The sequence below is a fragment of the Vulpes vulpes genome, chromosome 11 (assembly GCF_048418805.1).
Source record: "Vulpes vulpes isolate BD-2025 chromosome 11, VulVul3, whole genome shotgun sequence".
In the NCBI taxonomy this organism is placed as follows: domain Eukaryota; kingdom Metazoa; phylum Chordata; class Mammalia; order Carnivora; family Canidae; genus Vulpes; species Vulpes vulpes.
In genome coordinates, this window is record NC_132790.1 from 78,771,365 (window position 1) to 78,789,374 (window position 18,010).

Below are 18,010 nucleotides of genomic sequence, written 5' to 3' on the forward strand. Positions count from 1 at the left end.
CCAAAAATGGTTTGTGAACCATTTTTATTATTCTTAAAATACAGAGCTGATAAAAATAAAGCCTTTTCAACATAGCTTTATCTCTTATATTCAAGAAACAAACTAATGACCAGTGACTGGATTTCTTTTTTTCTTTTTTTTTTTTTTTTTTTAGTGACTGGATTTCTTATGAGTGAATGTTCTTATAATATTTTCCGTAATATTTAGAGTTTTGTGTGGAAGGCTTTCTCAATGTGTGTAATGTTGAAGTGCTAACTTTAAAATGAATGAAGACAGCATTCTTTAAGTATTTCCATGTGAAGATATTAAGGACATCATGAGAAATCAGCTTTTCTTTCTCTTGTCTTCCTATTTCCTTCATTATCAATTTCTTAAAAGGAGTATAGAATTAGAATGTGTTGGAGAGAGAGGGTGCTGTTTTCTGTGACCCTTTCATTTATCCCAATTGATGGCCTCTTCTAAGTCTTATATTTGATTAGATGAAAAACCTGAAGTCCACTCTATCCCTCCCATAACAAAAATTAAAACTCTTACTTTTAAGAGCAGTCTTAGAAAATTTTGAGACTTGTGTGAAATAGGATATCTCTAAATGAAGTTGTTTGAATTGAGATTCAATATGGAAATGTAGGTTATTATATTAAATTTAATAAAATAAAATTGATAGTTTTAGAATATGTTTTGTTAGTAAAAAGTGCATTTCTTTATTGTTTTTTGATAACTAAAATAGCATCAAATAGCTTTTTGAAAGATATTTAGAAGTTTAATCTGTTAACCAGTATTAACAGTGGTGTTATACATAACCTTATATTAACTTTTTTAAGAGGTAAAGAGTGTGAAAACTACCTGCTTATGATTAGGAACCTCACATTTTAGGTAGAGAGTTGACACTGTGACATTCTTGGAACAAATACAAGCTAGACCAATATAGAAGATAGTTAAGTCTTAAAAGTTGAACCACAAATAAGAACAAGGCAAATCCAGACTTGAGACTTCGGTTTTGAGGGATAGGCAAGATTTAGATGGGAGGTAAGCTAGGGAAAGAGCAAGAATAAAAGCATAGAGGAATAAATAATCATAGATTACATGGTAGTTTATATATTGGTTAACTTGGATGAAAAAAAAAAGAGTTTGAGGATTTTTTTTTTAAAGATTTTATTTATTTATTCATGAGAGAGAGAGAGAGGCAGAGACACACAGGCAGAGGGAGAAGCAGGCTCCATGCAGGGAGCCCGACATGGGACTCAATCCCGGGTCTCCAGGATCAGGCCCTGGGCTGAAGGCAGGTGCTAAACCATTGAGCCACCCAGGGATCCCTTTGAGGATTGTTAAATAGACTGCATGGTGGGTTTCTGAAGGGACCTTTGAAAGCCAGGAAGAAGAGTCTAAACATGTTTCAGTAGATAGCAAAGAGAACAAAAAGCAATAAGCTAGGTTTTTGAGTAGTTTAAAAAATATTTTTGAATATTTGGAGGAAAATGTAGAGGATATTGGGAAGAACAGCTACAGTACACTGGTAGTAGTCAGAATATCAAGTGGTAGGATGTAAGAGAGTAGGATAGTGGCAACAGGAAAAATAGATTTGAATCCCTAAGAAGTAAGGAATTGAATTTGAAGCTTCTGTTGATCATAAAAGTACATGCTCAGTGTTGGTTGGGTATTTTATTTATATGTATCCTGCTTCCTTTCAGAATTTGAGCCAGTAGAGATTTTAATCTAGACAGTGTTGAAGATTTGGTCTACCTATAGTCCAGGTAGCATGTCTTACACTGTATCTACACACCCAGGCTTTCATCTTGATCATGTATGTTGCCGTTCAGAGAAATGTGGTATATATAGATGGAGCACTGCTATTCTATCACCATTATTTGAAAAATACTCCAGGTATCTCTAGCCAGCCTAGCTGTACATTGTGATCCTTGTTCTTTGTTAAAGGAAAAAATAATCACATGTTGGTGAGAATTAACTTTCTTTTTGTGCCATATAGATGGGTCTTGATGGACTTCAACAGGACTATGTCAGAAAAGCTGAATATCCTTTTAGCTCTGAGCAAAAATGGATGGCTGTTAAGTGTGTACATCGAACACAGCAGGTACCCTTCCATGTAAAGAGTACATACTAAATCTTGTTTAACATAGATGACTACATTGTATTTATTATCCACCTTTAGGTTTAAATACTCATTGACTATAACAAAGTCCCATTGCTTTAAAGTATATATAATTTATAGTAACTTATCCTTGTTCTCATGTTCTCTTTGAATTTATGCATAGAGACATCGAGTTTTGCTGTATGAGCAAACAGCTTAAAATGAGTTAGACCCAAGTCTCAGTGTCTTAGATCCTGAGACATCAGATTTGATATTTTTGTTGTTGATGACTGTGTATTAAAGGTTTCTGCCCTCTGGTGTCACTCTGTGTTCTTTCACTGTAGTCTTGTCTTCAGAACAAACAAAACCACATTATTTTGTGGGAAAGTGGTTACCAAATGTCTATAATTCATATTGGTTTATTCATCTTAAAAACTGACAAAATGACAAGCACTGATATTTCCAGCTGCTACTTTATTCCTGGGTACTTTAGAAATTTTTACAAAGTTAGTGTAATAAGAATTCTTAGTTATCGGCAGTGTATAATTATGTCACTCATAGTTGCTGTTAATAGTGTGATGCTTAAACTTACTCTGCCTTTAAAGTATTTGTTATTTTTATATTTTTATATTTTCTTTATTAGGAATTAATTGGTTATGTATTTTTTCACCTGTGAGCAAATAGTTTGAAACCATTATGTCTCTATAGACAGGAATGAGTGAGATTTCCCCTTCACCCATAATAAGTAGGAAATATAATTGATTTTAAAAGAAAGGTCAGTTGGCCAACAATTGACCAACATTGGTCAATTTGGCCAACATTGAACTTTTAGATAGATGTCTGCCAGGAACTCTGTCCATGAGGGTTAAAAATACTTCTATCTAAGCTTTAAAGGAACTTTTATGAATCCCTGGGAAGGGAGACAAGTGAAAATAAAACTGTAAAAATAAAATACCTTTAAACCTTGTAACATAAGGGGTGCCTGGCTGGCACAGTTGGAGCATGTGACTCTTGACCTCACAGTTGTGAATTCAAGTCTCACATTGGGCTTGGAGCCTACTTAAACCTAGCAACATTAAGCTTTCAAAAATTGCATTAGAGTTAGATAATTTTCAGCTAATGTCCCTTGACGTAGAGTTAATACAGCTGTAATATGTATTTGAGTTTATTTGAAAGGTCAGTTTCTTTACGTTTTATGTATGATCACACAGTACTTCAGGATAATGTAGCTCATATAAAGTTTAATGATTTGACTTCAGCAATTTTGAATCTAACTTCACCAAAGTTGTACTCTGGAAGTTATACTCTGATGTTACAGTTTGACTGATCTTCTCAGTTGTGGGAGTGGGAGATAGGTAGCAGCAGGATATAAGTTTGAAAAAGATTTATGTGATTATATTCTCATTTACTGATCTGAAGAGCTTCTTATACAATACAAAACCAGCCAATGTAACTAACAAAACCCAAATACACAGATGTGACTCAAGATCTAGAAGAGGTCAGCCTGGCACAAATGTGGCAGATTTACCAATTTTAAAAATAACTCCAGTGGTTCAAATAGTTTGGCTTAAGAAGACTTTCATTTGAGCAGGTCAGTATACATTTATTTATACTTTTTCCCTGGAACCTGCCAAAATGATAACCAATGAGTAAAGGATATAAAAAATAGAAAGTATAGAAGACTCAGTGTGAAAATAGAGACTAAGACAGAAAGCTAAAAATAGGAGATCAGTTTGAAATTCTGGGTGAGGAACCAATAGAACTTCCTGTTTCTTGAGGCCAGATTATCAGCCCCCCCCCCTTTTTTTGTATCTCTGTGGAATATTAGAAGTCTCATCTTGGAGACAAGAGTGGAGGGCAGAATTAAGGCTTATAACTGAAAACAGAGTGATTAAGGGCAAATCACTGTCCTCCAGGGTAAGTCTCTAGTCATACCTCCACTTTCTTAGAATGCCTGCAGGGAGGTATCTCTCTAAGAAGATTGAGGAGTTGTAGAGAAGCTGACTGGTCCCAGGGAGATCCTCACAGTACAGTTTTTTTTTGTTGTTGTTTTTTTTTAAGTAAACTCTACACCCATTTTGGAGCCCAATACAGGGTCCCAACTCACCACCCTGAGATCTAGACCTGAGTTGAGTTTACGAGTCGGATGCTTCACTGACTGAGCCACCCAGGTGCCCCTAGTACAGAGTATTTTTTAAGCGGGCTCATCACTCATTGGTAGAGTTTACTGACTCTTGGTTATCATCTCATCATCATACAGCGAGGGCCATCATTTGGTAAACCTATCAATGCCCATGGAGTTTCTAAACCTTTAATTTTTTCAGTCTTAATGTAAATGGATAGTCAGGGATTGCTAGATACTTGGGAAAAGTCTTTTTATTTTTTTTTAAGATTTTATTTATTCATATGAGAGAGAGAGAGAGAGAGACATAGGCAGAGGGAGAAGCAGGCTCCTTGCAGGGAGCCTGATGTGGTACTCAATCCTGGGACTCCAGGATCATGCCCTGAGCTGAAGGCAGATGCTCAACTGCTGAGCCATCCAGGCATCCCTAGGGAAAAGTCTTTAATATGAAAGCCACAGACCAAACCAACAGAGAAAGGAGTCTCAGCAAAACAGTGATAATGGTGGATGAAGAAAATTTCCAAAGACCATAGAAAATGACAACAAAATGCCTTAAATAGAACATTTATCAGAAGGTGGAACAAAAAGTCAAAGAGGTGCTTAATATAAAAGATAAGGTACAAAAATCAGAAAATAAATAGGAGAGCCAGTATCCACCTAATAGTGGTAATAGAGAGACAAGAAAATGGGAAGATTTTCTTAAATATTTATTTATTTATCCATCCATCTATTTATTTATTTATTTATTTATTTATTTATTTATTTATTTATTTATTTATTTAATTTTATTAAATATTTTACAGTGTTATTATTTTTTAAAGATTTATTTATTTATTCATAGAGAGAGAGAGAGAGGCAGAGACACAGGCAGAGGGAGAAGCAGGCTCCATGTGGGGAGCCTGATGTGGGACTTGATCCCGGGTCTCCAGGATTACACCCTGGGCCGCAGGCTGCACCAAACTGCTGTGCCACCGGGGCTGCCCTATTTATTTATTTTAGAGAGTGCACGCACTCACACACACAGGTAACACTGGGGGAGGGGGAGGAGGGAAGCAGACTCTTTGTTGAGTTGGGAGTCCACCCTGGGGCTTGATCTCAGGATCCTGAGATTACTACCTGAGCCAAAACCAAGAGTCAGCTGCTTAACTGACTGAGCCATCCAGGCACCCCCAAAATGGGAAGACTTTATCAGATAACACCATAAAAATTTCCAGAAGGACCTCAGCTTCTAAAATAAAATTGCCTGTCAGCTGCTTAGCACAATGAGTTATGTTAAAGAGTGGGATGAAAGGATAAACACAACAATCAAGAAATTTGAGGATGCTTAAGGAGAATTTTGAAAGCTTCTGGGCTAGAGAGTGAGTAGGCAAGGGGAAGATCATATACAAAGGTTTAGGAATTAATGTAGCTTCTTTAGACTTTGCAAATGTAACACTGAACTCTGGAGCCTGGAAGGTAATAGAAGAATGTCTTCAAATTGAGAGGAAATTTATTCTCAGCTGACCTTAAAAATGTGATAGAATAAAAGCGTTTTGAGATACTCCATGTCTCAAAATCTGTATCTCACACACCTTTTCTTAAATACTTGCAGATATTTTATTCCAACATAAGACAGTAGACTAAGGAAAAGGAAGACTTAAAACCCAGAGTTCTAACCAGGAGAACAGTGCAAAGAATCCCCATGATAGAGGTGAAGGGGAAGTTCCTGGATATTAGTTATGTAGCAGGCCTACAAGTCGACCAACTCAAAGTAGAAAGGAGAACAAGACTCAAGAAGGAGATCTTCATTAATAATGTGGAAGGAATAGCTTACCTGCTCATTTAATCATATGAAAAATACCATTGAGGGGTGCCTGGGTGGCTCAGTCTGTTGACTGCCTTCAGCTCAGGTCATGACTGGGATTGAGTGCCACAAGGGGCTCCCAGTGGGGACCCTGCTTTTCTCTGCCACTTCCCCTGCTTGTGCTCTCTCTCTGTCAAATAAATAAGTAAAAAAAAAAAGAAAAAAATACCATTGAGAAGGGCTTTTTATATTGCATGGAAGAGTTTGGAGATAATTAGTGATAGGTATAAATAAAACCAAGTAAATAAAAAGAAGTTATAAGCTTTTTAAAAGACAAAGTTAAACAAGAAAGGAAATATATTTAATTTATATAGGCTATGGAAACATCATCATACCTTCCTGTTGCCTTCCTGCCTTCTAGTATCTGCTCACTAGTTACTTGGGGACCCAGGCAGGTGGGAGCTCCATCTCAATTTGAGCACACACTGCCCTAGCAGGGCCAGAGGAATAGCACATTATTTCCATTTGGAAGTGACACAGTATTGCTCATATTTATCGGTCAAAGCAAGTCACGCCTGACTTCAAAGTGGGAGAGAAGGGCAGGGAAATATGTTCTTGTCATGTGCCTGCAAGAAGTGGGATGTTTGTGAACTGTTCTAGTGACTATTCGATTAGCAATGAGGAATCATTAAACAGAATACTGACAACTTTTGCTTTAACTGTTTTGTAATGATGAGTGGAGGAATAGGTAGTAGCGGTGGCCTAACTACTAACCTGTTACAGTGGGCAATGTATAAAATTGATCAGTGAAAAAGTAGCAGTATAAATGTATTTAATAACATGGAGATAAATACCAAGGAAAACAGCTAAAAGAGTTAAAATTGGTTTGGCTCTGTTGAGTAAGACTAGAGGTGAGAAAGTTTGGGCAGGCAGCTCTAGTTTTTCATTGTAAGCTTTTATATAATGCTTTCCTAGGGTAAAAAGTAAAAGGTTCTGATAATACCCGTAATTATAAAGTGGTTGTGAGAATCAAATGTGGTCATATATATTTGTACATATAATAGCAACTAATGGAAAGCCTGAATTACTGTTTGTGGGCTGATGATAGATTTCTTTCTTTTTCCTGTTAGGTTGTAAGGTTCTCCCCAACCTCAGAGTTCCTGACCTAAAAGGGCTTAGTATAGCATTGCCTTCAGTTGTGGAGGTGAGGGTGGGAAGTAGATGCTATTTTCTCTAGAGGGTAAAGAAAGCTTCCACAAAAGAGCTTGTAATCTTCAGAGTTCAAGTGCCACTCAAAGCCTTAGTTAGGCTTGAGTAACTTCCCTTGGGATTATGAGAAATGCATGCCATGTATTGTTGGACTCCAGTGACAGATATGTATAAATTGAAATAAACTTGAATTTATTTGCGGTTTTTTCTTTTAGGATGGACCAGAGATTTGTTTTATGAAAGGGGCTTATGAACAAGTGATAAAGTATTGTACTACATACTACAGCAAAGGGCAAACCTTGACACTTACCCAGCAGCAGAGAGATCTGTACCAACAAGAGAAGGCACGAATGGGCTCTGCAGGGCTCAGAGGTAAGGCCATTTCAGCAAGATAATGCTTGCTTGCTTGCTTGCTTTCATTGCAGTAGAATTGACATACAATGTTATATTAGTTGTAGGTGTACAGCATATTGATTTGACAAGTCTATATTGTGCAATGCTCACCATGGTGGCACGGTCACCATCTGTCACCATATAACATTATTATAATATTATTAACTATATTCCCTATGCTGTACTTTTCATCCTCATGATTTTTTTATTTTATAAGTGGAATTTGTACCTCTTTATCCCATTCACCTATTCCTGCACCCTCCCCAGTGATGCCTTCTTTTAATCGTAGCTGAATTCATGCTTCACATATGAGCTGTCATGTGCTGTATCCCAGACTTTGTAGAACATCCATTTCTAAAGTGTTATGTTTTAGTTGGCTCTTTGACCCCTAAAATAAAAGAAGTTGGGAATGTAGCAAAATACGAAATTTCTAGTTTTTACAGATATGCATTGGCCTCTGAGTAGGTGAAAGGAATTTTATTTTAGACAACTTTATTTTATGAGAAGGGAGATAGAAGAAGGTAAAGTGATATTTCTCATTTCATCATTTGGACTGTTGTAATTACTGATAGATCTAAAATACTTTCCTAAATACTAATGTTTTAAGCTTTTAATTTGTCCTTTAAACTGAGGCCTTCCTCTTCTGCTGACCTTCCCTTGCCATTCAGAGGAAAGAAGTGTCCAGATTCTGATTTTATGTCTGTGTTGCTGACTAAACAATGATGGGGGAGAGAGGATCTGATATGCACACAAACATTAGGCTGTTAAGGACAGTATATGTAGGTGAAGAGGCCAGGGTTGGGGCCATACCTGGTTTTTACTTTCTGGATAGTCATCTGGCTTGTGGGGAATATATATACTTATGTAGTCTCTCTCAGGGAAATTGGAAGAGTTGCCTTCCTTAATCTTATTATTTTACAAAATAGAGATCAAGCACAGTCCTGGAAGGAGGAAACAACTTAATGTAAAAAAATATTCATGGTTCACTTAAGCAAGGGCTATCTGTGGTTATAAAACATTTGGATAGACCTACAGAATTTCTGCTCTTATAATAAGCTAGGTTTAGAAAAGTACTCTTGTGGCTTTGAAGGCAGAGTTTTGTTATTCTTAGCAGCTCACAGCAAGGGGGTCCAAAGTTGGCTTGGGTTTAGAGACACTAAAGAAGTTTCAGAGGTTTCACACTTATTTTAACTCATCATCTGAAGGATTATGGAAGTTTGTGTATTTGTGGTTTGGTGTGACATTGTGAAAGAGACCAGAGTTGGGAGAGGAGAAAAATCTCTGTTTTGCAGGGCTTTAGGAAATGTTCTGGTCATTTGTCTCTTGCTTCATGTCTTTTCCTCTGGTTAAGCTCCACTTTCCTCCTCTCCCTAAAATTACCATATTGGGAACAGAAAGACATCAGATTTAACTTGATATGTACCTAAGTTACATCTTCTAAATTATAAGTTTCTTAAGTATACTTGGTTCTTAATTTTGAAATTAGAGTATGTTTTGTTTTTATGCTTTAGTAGGGGACCCTCCTCATGAAAAAGGTCTACTACCTAACCTTGCCCCAAACAGTAGTCGTAGCAGTAGATCTTCATTTGTGCTAAGGAAGCAAACAAACATAGGATACTAACCTCTAGGCTAACCCTCCACTGAGAGAGCCAGGAACTGATCTCCCTTTCTTAGGGTTTACTGACACATGAATTGATACTCACTTTCCCCTTCCTTTGCCTTCTGCCTCTGTTCCAACATCAAGTGGCTCTCCAGGGTGAAAGCCTTTGGAGCTCACATCTACATAATAATTAGGTATATCACTCTGACATTGGGAGAATAGAAGTGGTTTGCCTCTAACCTTGGTTTTCTTTCTTTCTTTTTTTTTTTTATCTTTTTTTTTTAATAAATTTATTTTTTATTGGTGTTCAATTTACCAACATACAGAATAACACCCAGTGCTCACATCCTGTCAAGTGCCCCCCTCAGTGCCCGTCACCCATTCACCCCCAGCCCCCGCCCTCCTCCCCTTCCACCACCCCTAAATTTAAAAAAAATTTATATATTTTTTAGTTTTTTAAATTGGAGTTCAATTTGCCAACATATAGCATATCACCCAGTGCTCATCCCGTCAAGTGCCCCCCTCAGTGTCCATCACCCAGTCACCCATCCCCCCACCCACCTCCCCTTCCACTACCCCTTGTTCGTTTCTCAGAGTTAGGAGTCTCTCATGTTCTGTCATCCTCACTGATATTTTCACTCATTTTCTCTCCTTTCTTGGTTTTCCAAATATATTTAATCCTTCTGCATGAATAAGAATGAATACTGCTTGTGATCTGGTTATGACTTTTCAGTTTACCCATGAGATACATATGTTTAGTTAGTGTGCTTTTTTGTGCTCTCTCTGGTAAATTGTTCAGTCTAATAATATTCCAGATGGTGACACATTTTTGGCTCATAAGGTAGTTATCAGAAGTTCCAGAATTCTGAGGATAAGCTAAATGATATTTGGAAATGAGCAATACTTTGTGTTATATCTTAAGTGCCCAAGGATGACTGGAAAGTACCAGTAATGGTATGGTGGTGTTAGTTAGATATTCTTAGAGAACCAAAGTTAAAAATAAGAAATACTTATTAATGTTATGAAAAGAGTAAAAGAATCCAAACTGCTGTTAATTAGTGGTGGTTCAGTCAGTTGCAGATTAATTTAGCTCCTAGGGTTTGTCATGTACAAAATTGTTGTATGTTGTATATAGTTAATTAATATAGCCTTCTCTTCAAGCTATTGAATTGTTCTGGAGACCTATAAAATGGGAAGATGAAGATACATTAGTAACAACCCCCTTCAGAGGTGTCTGTTTAAAACTGATTTTCAAAGCTCAATAAACCCATAGTTTCTCCAGATACCTAATTATATTTTCTAAAGAGCTAATAGTTGATGTTTAGATGAGCTGCATGTAATCGCTTTGTAAAAACATTTATTTGCTCCTTACTTGCCTTTCTGCTTAATAATTCTTTAGTAATAGCTTTAAGCAACTCTATATCTAGAATCATTGATGTCTTAGCATGTAATAATTTTTATATTTAATGATTATATAATAACGTTATAATCTTAAGTGATTTATTTGTCTCTAGCTTTTGTCAGTAAATTGTAATGCTTTTGTGACTCATATTTTCTTTTTTGGGTTTTATTATTTCTTAAGTTCTTGCTTTAGCTTCTGGTCCTGAACTGGGACAGCTGACCTTTCTTGGCCTGGTGGGAATCATTGATCCTCCTAGAACTGGTGTGAAAGAAGCTGTTACTACACTCATTGCCTCAGGAGTATCGATAAAAATGATTACTGGAGACTCACAGGAGACTGCAGTTGCAATTGGTATAACTACGTTGCTTCCTTTTTTTTTTTTTTCTTAAATGAACTGCAGTATATAGCTTTATGAACCATTAGATATAAAGTGTGTATGCATAATATTGACATTATACAAATTTTTAAAAAGATTTTATTTATTCATTCATGAAAGACAGAGATTGAGAGGCAGAGACATAGGCAGAGGGAGAAGCAGGCTCCCTGTGGGGGACTTGATGTGGGACTTGATCTCAAGACCTTGGGTCACAACCTGAGCCAAAGGCAGACAGTCGATTACTGAGCCACCCAGGTGTCCCTGACATTATACAATTAAAATGAACTCTCTTATTTACTCATACTCTATATAGAATTGTGGGCAAAAATTATTTTAGGCTAAAAATACTATTAATTGAAAATACATAACTGTTAGGAAATCACATTTACTTTATTCACAAAAGAATAGTTCATTATTTTTAATCTCATGATCCACTATATTGTTGGATTATGTTTAATCTCATAATCTACTAGATTTTGCGCATGAAAGGAAACATGAAATTTAGTTTTCCCTTTAAACTTGAGGATTATTTGCAAAGCAGACTTTGACTTGTACCTGATTTGAAAGAAAATAGTTTGTGTCTATATTCTCCTGTTACATCATGTATGTGCTTATGTTGTTTGAATGTCATTTGATTACCTTAAGAAATGTAAGAATCGAACGGCACCTGGGTGGCACAGTTGATTAGGTGTCTGACTCTTGATTTCAAATTGGATCATGATCTCAGGATTATGTGATTGAGCCCCCCGTTGGTCTCCATTCTGGGCATAGAGCCTGCTTGGGATTCTCTCTCTCTGTTTCCTTCTCTTCCCCGTCTGCACCCCCCCATATATATATGGGGGAAAAAAGGACACTGAAAGTTAATCTCCTGGAATTTATTTATTTATTTTTTTATACACATCTCCTGGAATTTATAAATTGTAATTCATGCTGATAAATTTAAGGTTTGCTAAAATCCATTAATTCTGATTTTATTAATATAGCAAGAGACTGGGATAGGAGTTTCACACTTTATGTTATCTAAGAAGAGTATGTCACCAGAAACAACATTGTTGGGAAGATTATACCTAGAAAAAAAAATTTTTTTTTTTTTTGAAAAAAATTTAAACATCTATTTTCTTTTACATTTAACTACATGATTACCATAGATCCACCAGTGTTTTGTCTGGCTTTGGATACTTTCCTTAAAATGCATTCTGATCTTTATTAAAATTGAATTACTAAGCAAAACCTGATTGGCCCTGTTTCAGTTCTTAGGTATGGTGGGTTAAATTGTCAAAACTCTTATTCTTATTAAGTTTAAATAAAAATAAAACAGAAAACCCTAAACTTTCAGATAAGTTTGTCTTACTAGTAATTTGTTTTGGTGATCCCTTGGTATAAAGACATTTTGTACTTAAAAAGAGAATGAATAAAAAATCATATAAAGTGAACCTTATGTTGACTAGCCTAGCAAGCAAAACTAATTTGTTCAATTATGTTTTCTCTCCCATTTCACCTTAGCTAGTCGTCTGGGATTGTATTCCAAAACTTCCCAGTCAGTCTCAGGAGAAGAAATAGATGCAATGGATGTCCAGCAGCTTTCACAAATTGTACCAAAGGTAGGCCTAAACTTAAAGCCTTTTTAGATGGAAAGGCCTTATTCCAAGTGTTACAATTTCTGTTACCTTCATGAAACTGTTTGAGAACAGTGAGGACAGGACTATCTAATTGATCCAAATCATGAAATGAAATCTCATGATTGAAGTCAGTCTTCTCATTAAGAATATTTATGATACAGTTGGAGTATTTATAGTCATTTGAATACAGAGAGCAAATTGTTAACTTTAGCAAGAACCATCTTTCCTCTTCAGGAGGGTATATGGAGGTTAAGTGGTTGAATTACATTTACAAAGTACAGAGTGGAGAGAGATCATTACTTTGTATTTCTTACCATTTTGTTTTAAATGTGTCATGAATACTTAATGCTTTTTAAAGAAAATCGAGGTATCATTTTCGTACAGTAAAATTTACCCTTTTTAATATACAGTTCTAAGTTTTGACCAGTGGATACAATCTTGTAACCAACCACAGTCAAGATCTAGAACAGTTCCATCATATCCCCAAATTCTTCTATGTCTTTTTATAGTCAACTCCTCTCTCTACTTTTAACACTTGGCAACCACTGATTTGTTTTCGGTCCCTATAATTTTGCCTTTTCCAGAATGCTTTAAAAATGGAATCATATAGTATGAGGCTCTGGATCTGCTTTTTCCATTTAGCATAATGCTTTGAGATTTATCCATGTTGATTGTATTAATGATTTGTTCTTTTCTTAAATTGCTGAGTACAGTAGTATTCAGTGTTTGGGTGAATGTGTTACTTGTTTACTGGTTTAAAGATATTTGTATTATTTCCAGTTTTTGTTGATTATGACTAAAGCTACTATAAACATTTGTGTTTAGATTTTTGTATGAAAATAAGTTTTCATTTCTCTTGGATAAATACCTAGGAGTAATTGTTGGGTCACAAGGTTATATGCTTAACCTTTTAAGAATTTTCCAAGTTGTTTTACAAGGTGGCTTTATTATTTTGCATTCCCACCATAGTGTTTGAAAGTTCTAAATTCTCTGCATCCTCACCATCATGCGAGATTGTCATTTTCTCTCACACCTCATTCTAATAGGTAGGAAGTGGATCTTTGTATGGTTTTAATTTGCATTTCCCTCACAGTTAATGATTTTTAATATCTTCATGTGCTTATTTGTCATCCATATATCTTTTATATATATATATATATATATCTTCTTTAGTGAAGTGTCTGCCCTGCCTATTTTTAAAAGATTGTATCTGTTTTCTTAATGACTTTTGAGAGTTCTTTATATGTTATAGATACAAGTCCTTTATCAGATACTTGATTTGAAAATAGTTTTTGCTAGTCTATGGCTCATCTTTTTATTTATTTTTATTTATTTATTTTCTTTGTTTAGATTTCATTTATTTATTCATGAGAGACATAGAGAGAATGCAGGGACATAGGCAGAGGGAGAGAAGCAGGCTCCTTGCAGGGAGCCCGATGTGGGACTCTATCCCAGAACTCTTTGCTAGTCTATGGCTCATCTTTTTATTTTATTTTTATTTATTTATTTATTTTTCTTTGTTTAGATTTTATTTATTCATGAGAGACATAGAGAGAAGGCAGGGACATAGGCAGAGGGAGAGAAGCAGGCTCCTCGCAGGGAGCCCGGTGTGGGACTCTATCCCAGAACTCAGGATCACACCCTGGGCCAAAGGCAGATGCTCAACCGCTGAGCCACCCAGGCGTCCCTCTTTTCATCTTTTAGCACTTTCAGAGAGTAGGAGTTTCAAATTTTGATGAAGTGTAGTTTATCATTTTTTCTTTTATGGATAATGATTTTGATGTCTTTTCTGAGAATACTCTGCTTAACCCAATGTCACAAAGAATTTTTTTTACCTATATTTTCTCCCAAAAGTCTTATATATTTTTAGATTGTTACACTAAGGTTTGTGATCCATTTTTTAAAAATATTTTATTTATTCATGAGAGAGAGAGAGAGGGAGACAGAGAGAGGGGCAAAGACACAGGCAGAGGGAGAAGCAGGCTCCATGTAGGGAGCCTGATGTGGGACTTGATCCTGGGACTCCAGGATCATGCCCTCAGCTGAAGGCAGACGCTAAATCACTGAGCCACCCAGGGATCCCTTGTGATCCATATTGAATTTTTGTGTATGTTGTGAGAAATGGGTTAAAGTTCAGGTTTTTGCATATGGATGTTCAATTGTTTCAGCACCTTTTGTTGAAAAGACTTTTTTTCTTTTAGTTTAAATAAACTGAAAAAAAAGAAAAAGACTGCTTTTTTTCTTTGAAATGTCTTTTTTTAAACCTTTGATTGTAATGCTTTTCCAACAGATTATTTATAGGAAAAGTATCTTCTTTTTTTATAACTCGTTAACTTCTTCAGAGCCTTTAGGTGTAAGATTATTTTATTAGGATGCTTTGGCTGTTGGGGTTTAGAGGAAGGAACTTCACAAAGCCTCTTTTGTGGGTACATAAGTTCTGTAGGAAGGGCCTCGTAAAGGATAGGCAGTATTATTGCCTCTAAGTTCTTGACAGTTTGAGTTTCTTGTCCTTATTGTTACTTGACCTATTTATGCACATATATTTGTATATCCTTTAAAATAAGTGTTTATCATCTGACCTTTATTTTTTTTTAAAGATTTTATTTATTTATTCGTGACAGAGAAAAGCAGAGACACAGGAAGAGGGAAGAGCAGACTCCATGCAGGGAGCCCGATGTGGGACTCGATCCCGGGACTCCAGGATCGTGCCCTGGGCCGAAGGCAGGCACTCAACCACTCAGCCACCCAGGAGTCCCCTAAAGCTTTTTATAATAGAATTTTCTGATTAGAAAATTTATTGATTAGTAGTATATGTTCAAATTGTAGAAAAACTGGAAACCTAAAAAAGTAAGAGTCAGAATGGAAACTGCCTTTAATATAATCCAGATACTCAGAGGTTGTACACTCACAGAGCATCCAAAATAATAAATTAACCCATGTCTTTTTAAAAAATGTGCTTAACAAAACTTGGTTGGACCCTTTATAGTGTTATAAATATTTGTTAAACATAACTTCAGCATTCCTGAAATCATTAGTTATTATAAAACATGTTTTTAGTTGGTGTATAATATTTTGCTTCAGTATACTGTGCATGTATAAACACACAGCAAATACGTGGTTATATAGTCCTTTTTTTGTTGAAGTTTTAGCTTCCGTTTATTTTTTGTTACTGTAAACAATTACTTCAAGGATAATAACAGTAAGCAACTATTTACCATGTGCCAGGCAATGTATATATTACATACATTATCTATTTACTTCTAATAGTCATCTATATTATAAAAGATAGGCAACCCCATTTTTACAGATGGGGAAATTGGGGCCCAGAGAATATGAAATACTTTGAAGTCTCAGATCTGATGAGTGGTGGCAGTAGCATCAGGACTGGAGCCCAGGTCTGTGTGACTCTCAGGTCATATGTTGCTTACAGATTTATTGAATATGTTATACACGACATTATTATACACAACTTTGTACCCATCTCTGATTATTTCTGTAGAATAAATTCCTACATGTGAAATGATTGGACCAGTGACCAACATATTTACAAAACTCTTAACACATACTGATGAATTGTCCTCTGAAAAGATTTTAGTTTATATTGCCACAAACTGTCCTTCATACAGTAGTAGTAAGTCCCTAGGCCTCCAGCCTCACTTGTGGTTAGATTTTAGGTATAGTTACAAGTAGACATGTACTGTTTTACTCGTTTATCTTTTCTGTATTTCAAGCTGTAGTTACTCATGAATGTTGTTTTCAGAGCATCTGGGAACAGTGTGGGCATTTGCTTTATTTTGCATTTAGTGAGGAAGCTATTTCCATATTTGAATGGGAGTGTGTGTGTGTGTGTGTCTCCTTTCCTGTTAGTTTCTTCCTGACATTTATTTCTGAGATATATTCTGTATTAGGTTACCCGGGAGTATTGAGATGGAGTATACATTAGTAAATATATGTGAAATCTGCAGTTAATTAAACATTTTCCCATTAGACCTTTGTTCAACCTTTTCTTCTGAACCTATTCCCAGAGATGGTAACAAGTAGTGAAACTGACAGATTTGAAGTTTCATTTTATTTGCTTTCTTGGTTCATTCTCTGGGCTCTCTGATAAAAATGCTAATGAACTCTGAAAACCAACTTACAGGTACTTAGAGAGGGAAGTAGCAAATTGCAAATTACAAATTACAACATCAGCTTGGACAAATTACATCTTTTCCAGATAAGAGTTTTGTGCATTAATTATGGCAGATACCCTGATGCTATTCCAAAGAGACTTAAACAGTATAAAACCTAAGCCTTGTGAGAAGCTTGTTGAATGACTTAGTCATACTACTCTAAAAAGGAATTCTATAAATACCAGGGCTTCCTTCCAGATATTTCTTTTGACTACCTAAATCTTTTCTCTATGTATTATTAATGAATTGTTTTGGTTTTTTTGGGCTTAGCTGGACTCCTCTTGTCCCCCAATTTTGTTTTCTTTCCCACTTTATCTTGTGTTTATTGAGCTCTCTAACCAACATGTATACTTGGTCTTATGGTTTTACTTCCTGTTAGTTTGAATAGCTTTTCTTTTATCCATGTTAAAAGCAAAAAACTTTTCTTCTAAATTTCCAGCTTACTGAGATTTTCCCGTATGTACTAAATCTCCTTAACTCTGTTCATTATTAAAATGTTTTTTAGTTTCCTCTTTCTGTAATTCAGTCTCATTCCAGATCTAACATTGCTCTGTCCTATTGACCTAGAGCCATACTACTTAGAGAGTAGTATGGAAACTGAATTTTGCTTAGTTATTTATAAAGTCCATCTAGTGGGAAGCCTGGGTGGTTCAGTTGGTTAAGCATCTGACTTTAGCTCAGGTCATGATCTCTTGGGGTCTTGGGATGGAGCCCTGCATCAGGCTCCTGCTCAGCAGAGAGTCTGCTTCTCCCTCTGCCTCTGCCCTTCCTCCCCACTTGTGCTCCCTGTCTCAAATAAATAAATAAAATGTTAAAAAAAAAAATCAACCTGGGAGTTCTTAATGTTTTTGTTTATGATTTCTTCCCGGTGTGTCGTATATTTCCCAATGATTAAAGTGGACATCCTCTTTTGTTCTTTGTTTTTTATAATAGTACCTCTATTTGTATTTCTAACAAACTTATTAACCAGATTTCTGTAATATAATCCCAATCAGTCTGCTGTTTAAATTTTGATAGGTTATAAATATTTTGTCACCCCTTTCTTCTTCAGTGCATCAGGTATCTTTTTATCTTTTCTGGAAGATTAGGGTAACTCTAGCAGGTTATTTTAATGCCAAGAAAATTTTTATTAACCTTTCCTTTAATATTTTCCTGTTTTCTTCTTTTTATGACTTCCTTTCTCTAACACCCTTGTCTGTTCGTGTTGATCAGGAAAACTCTGAATGCTAACCACAAATATAAAAGAGA

The 18,010-nt window shown here is 35.8% G+C and overlaps 1 protein-coding gene across 9 annotated transcripts in view; it reads left to right on the forward strand.

Moving 5' to 3' along the window:
- Window positions 1–18,010, forward strand: part of ATP2C1 (ATPase secretory pathway Ca2+ transporting 1) — a 164,730-nt gene that overhangs the window by 118,164 nt on the left and 28,556 nt on the right. For all 9 annotated transcript variants that reach the window (XM_026015515.2, XM_026015516.2, XM_026015517.2 and 6 more), the window contains 4 exons: window positions 1,985–2,089; window positions 7,416–7,572; window positions 10,776–10,946; window positions 12,475–12,572. In XM_026015515.2, coding sequence (XP_025871300.1) covers window positions 1,985–2,089; window positions 7,416–7,572; window positions 10,776–10,946; window positions 12,475–12,572 — 531 coding nt within the window. The remainder of the gene's footprint in view (window positions 1–1,984; window positions 2,090–7,415; window positions 7,573–10,775; window positions 10,947–12,474; window positions 12,573–18,010) is intronic.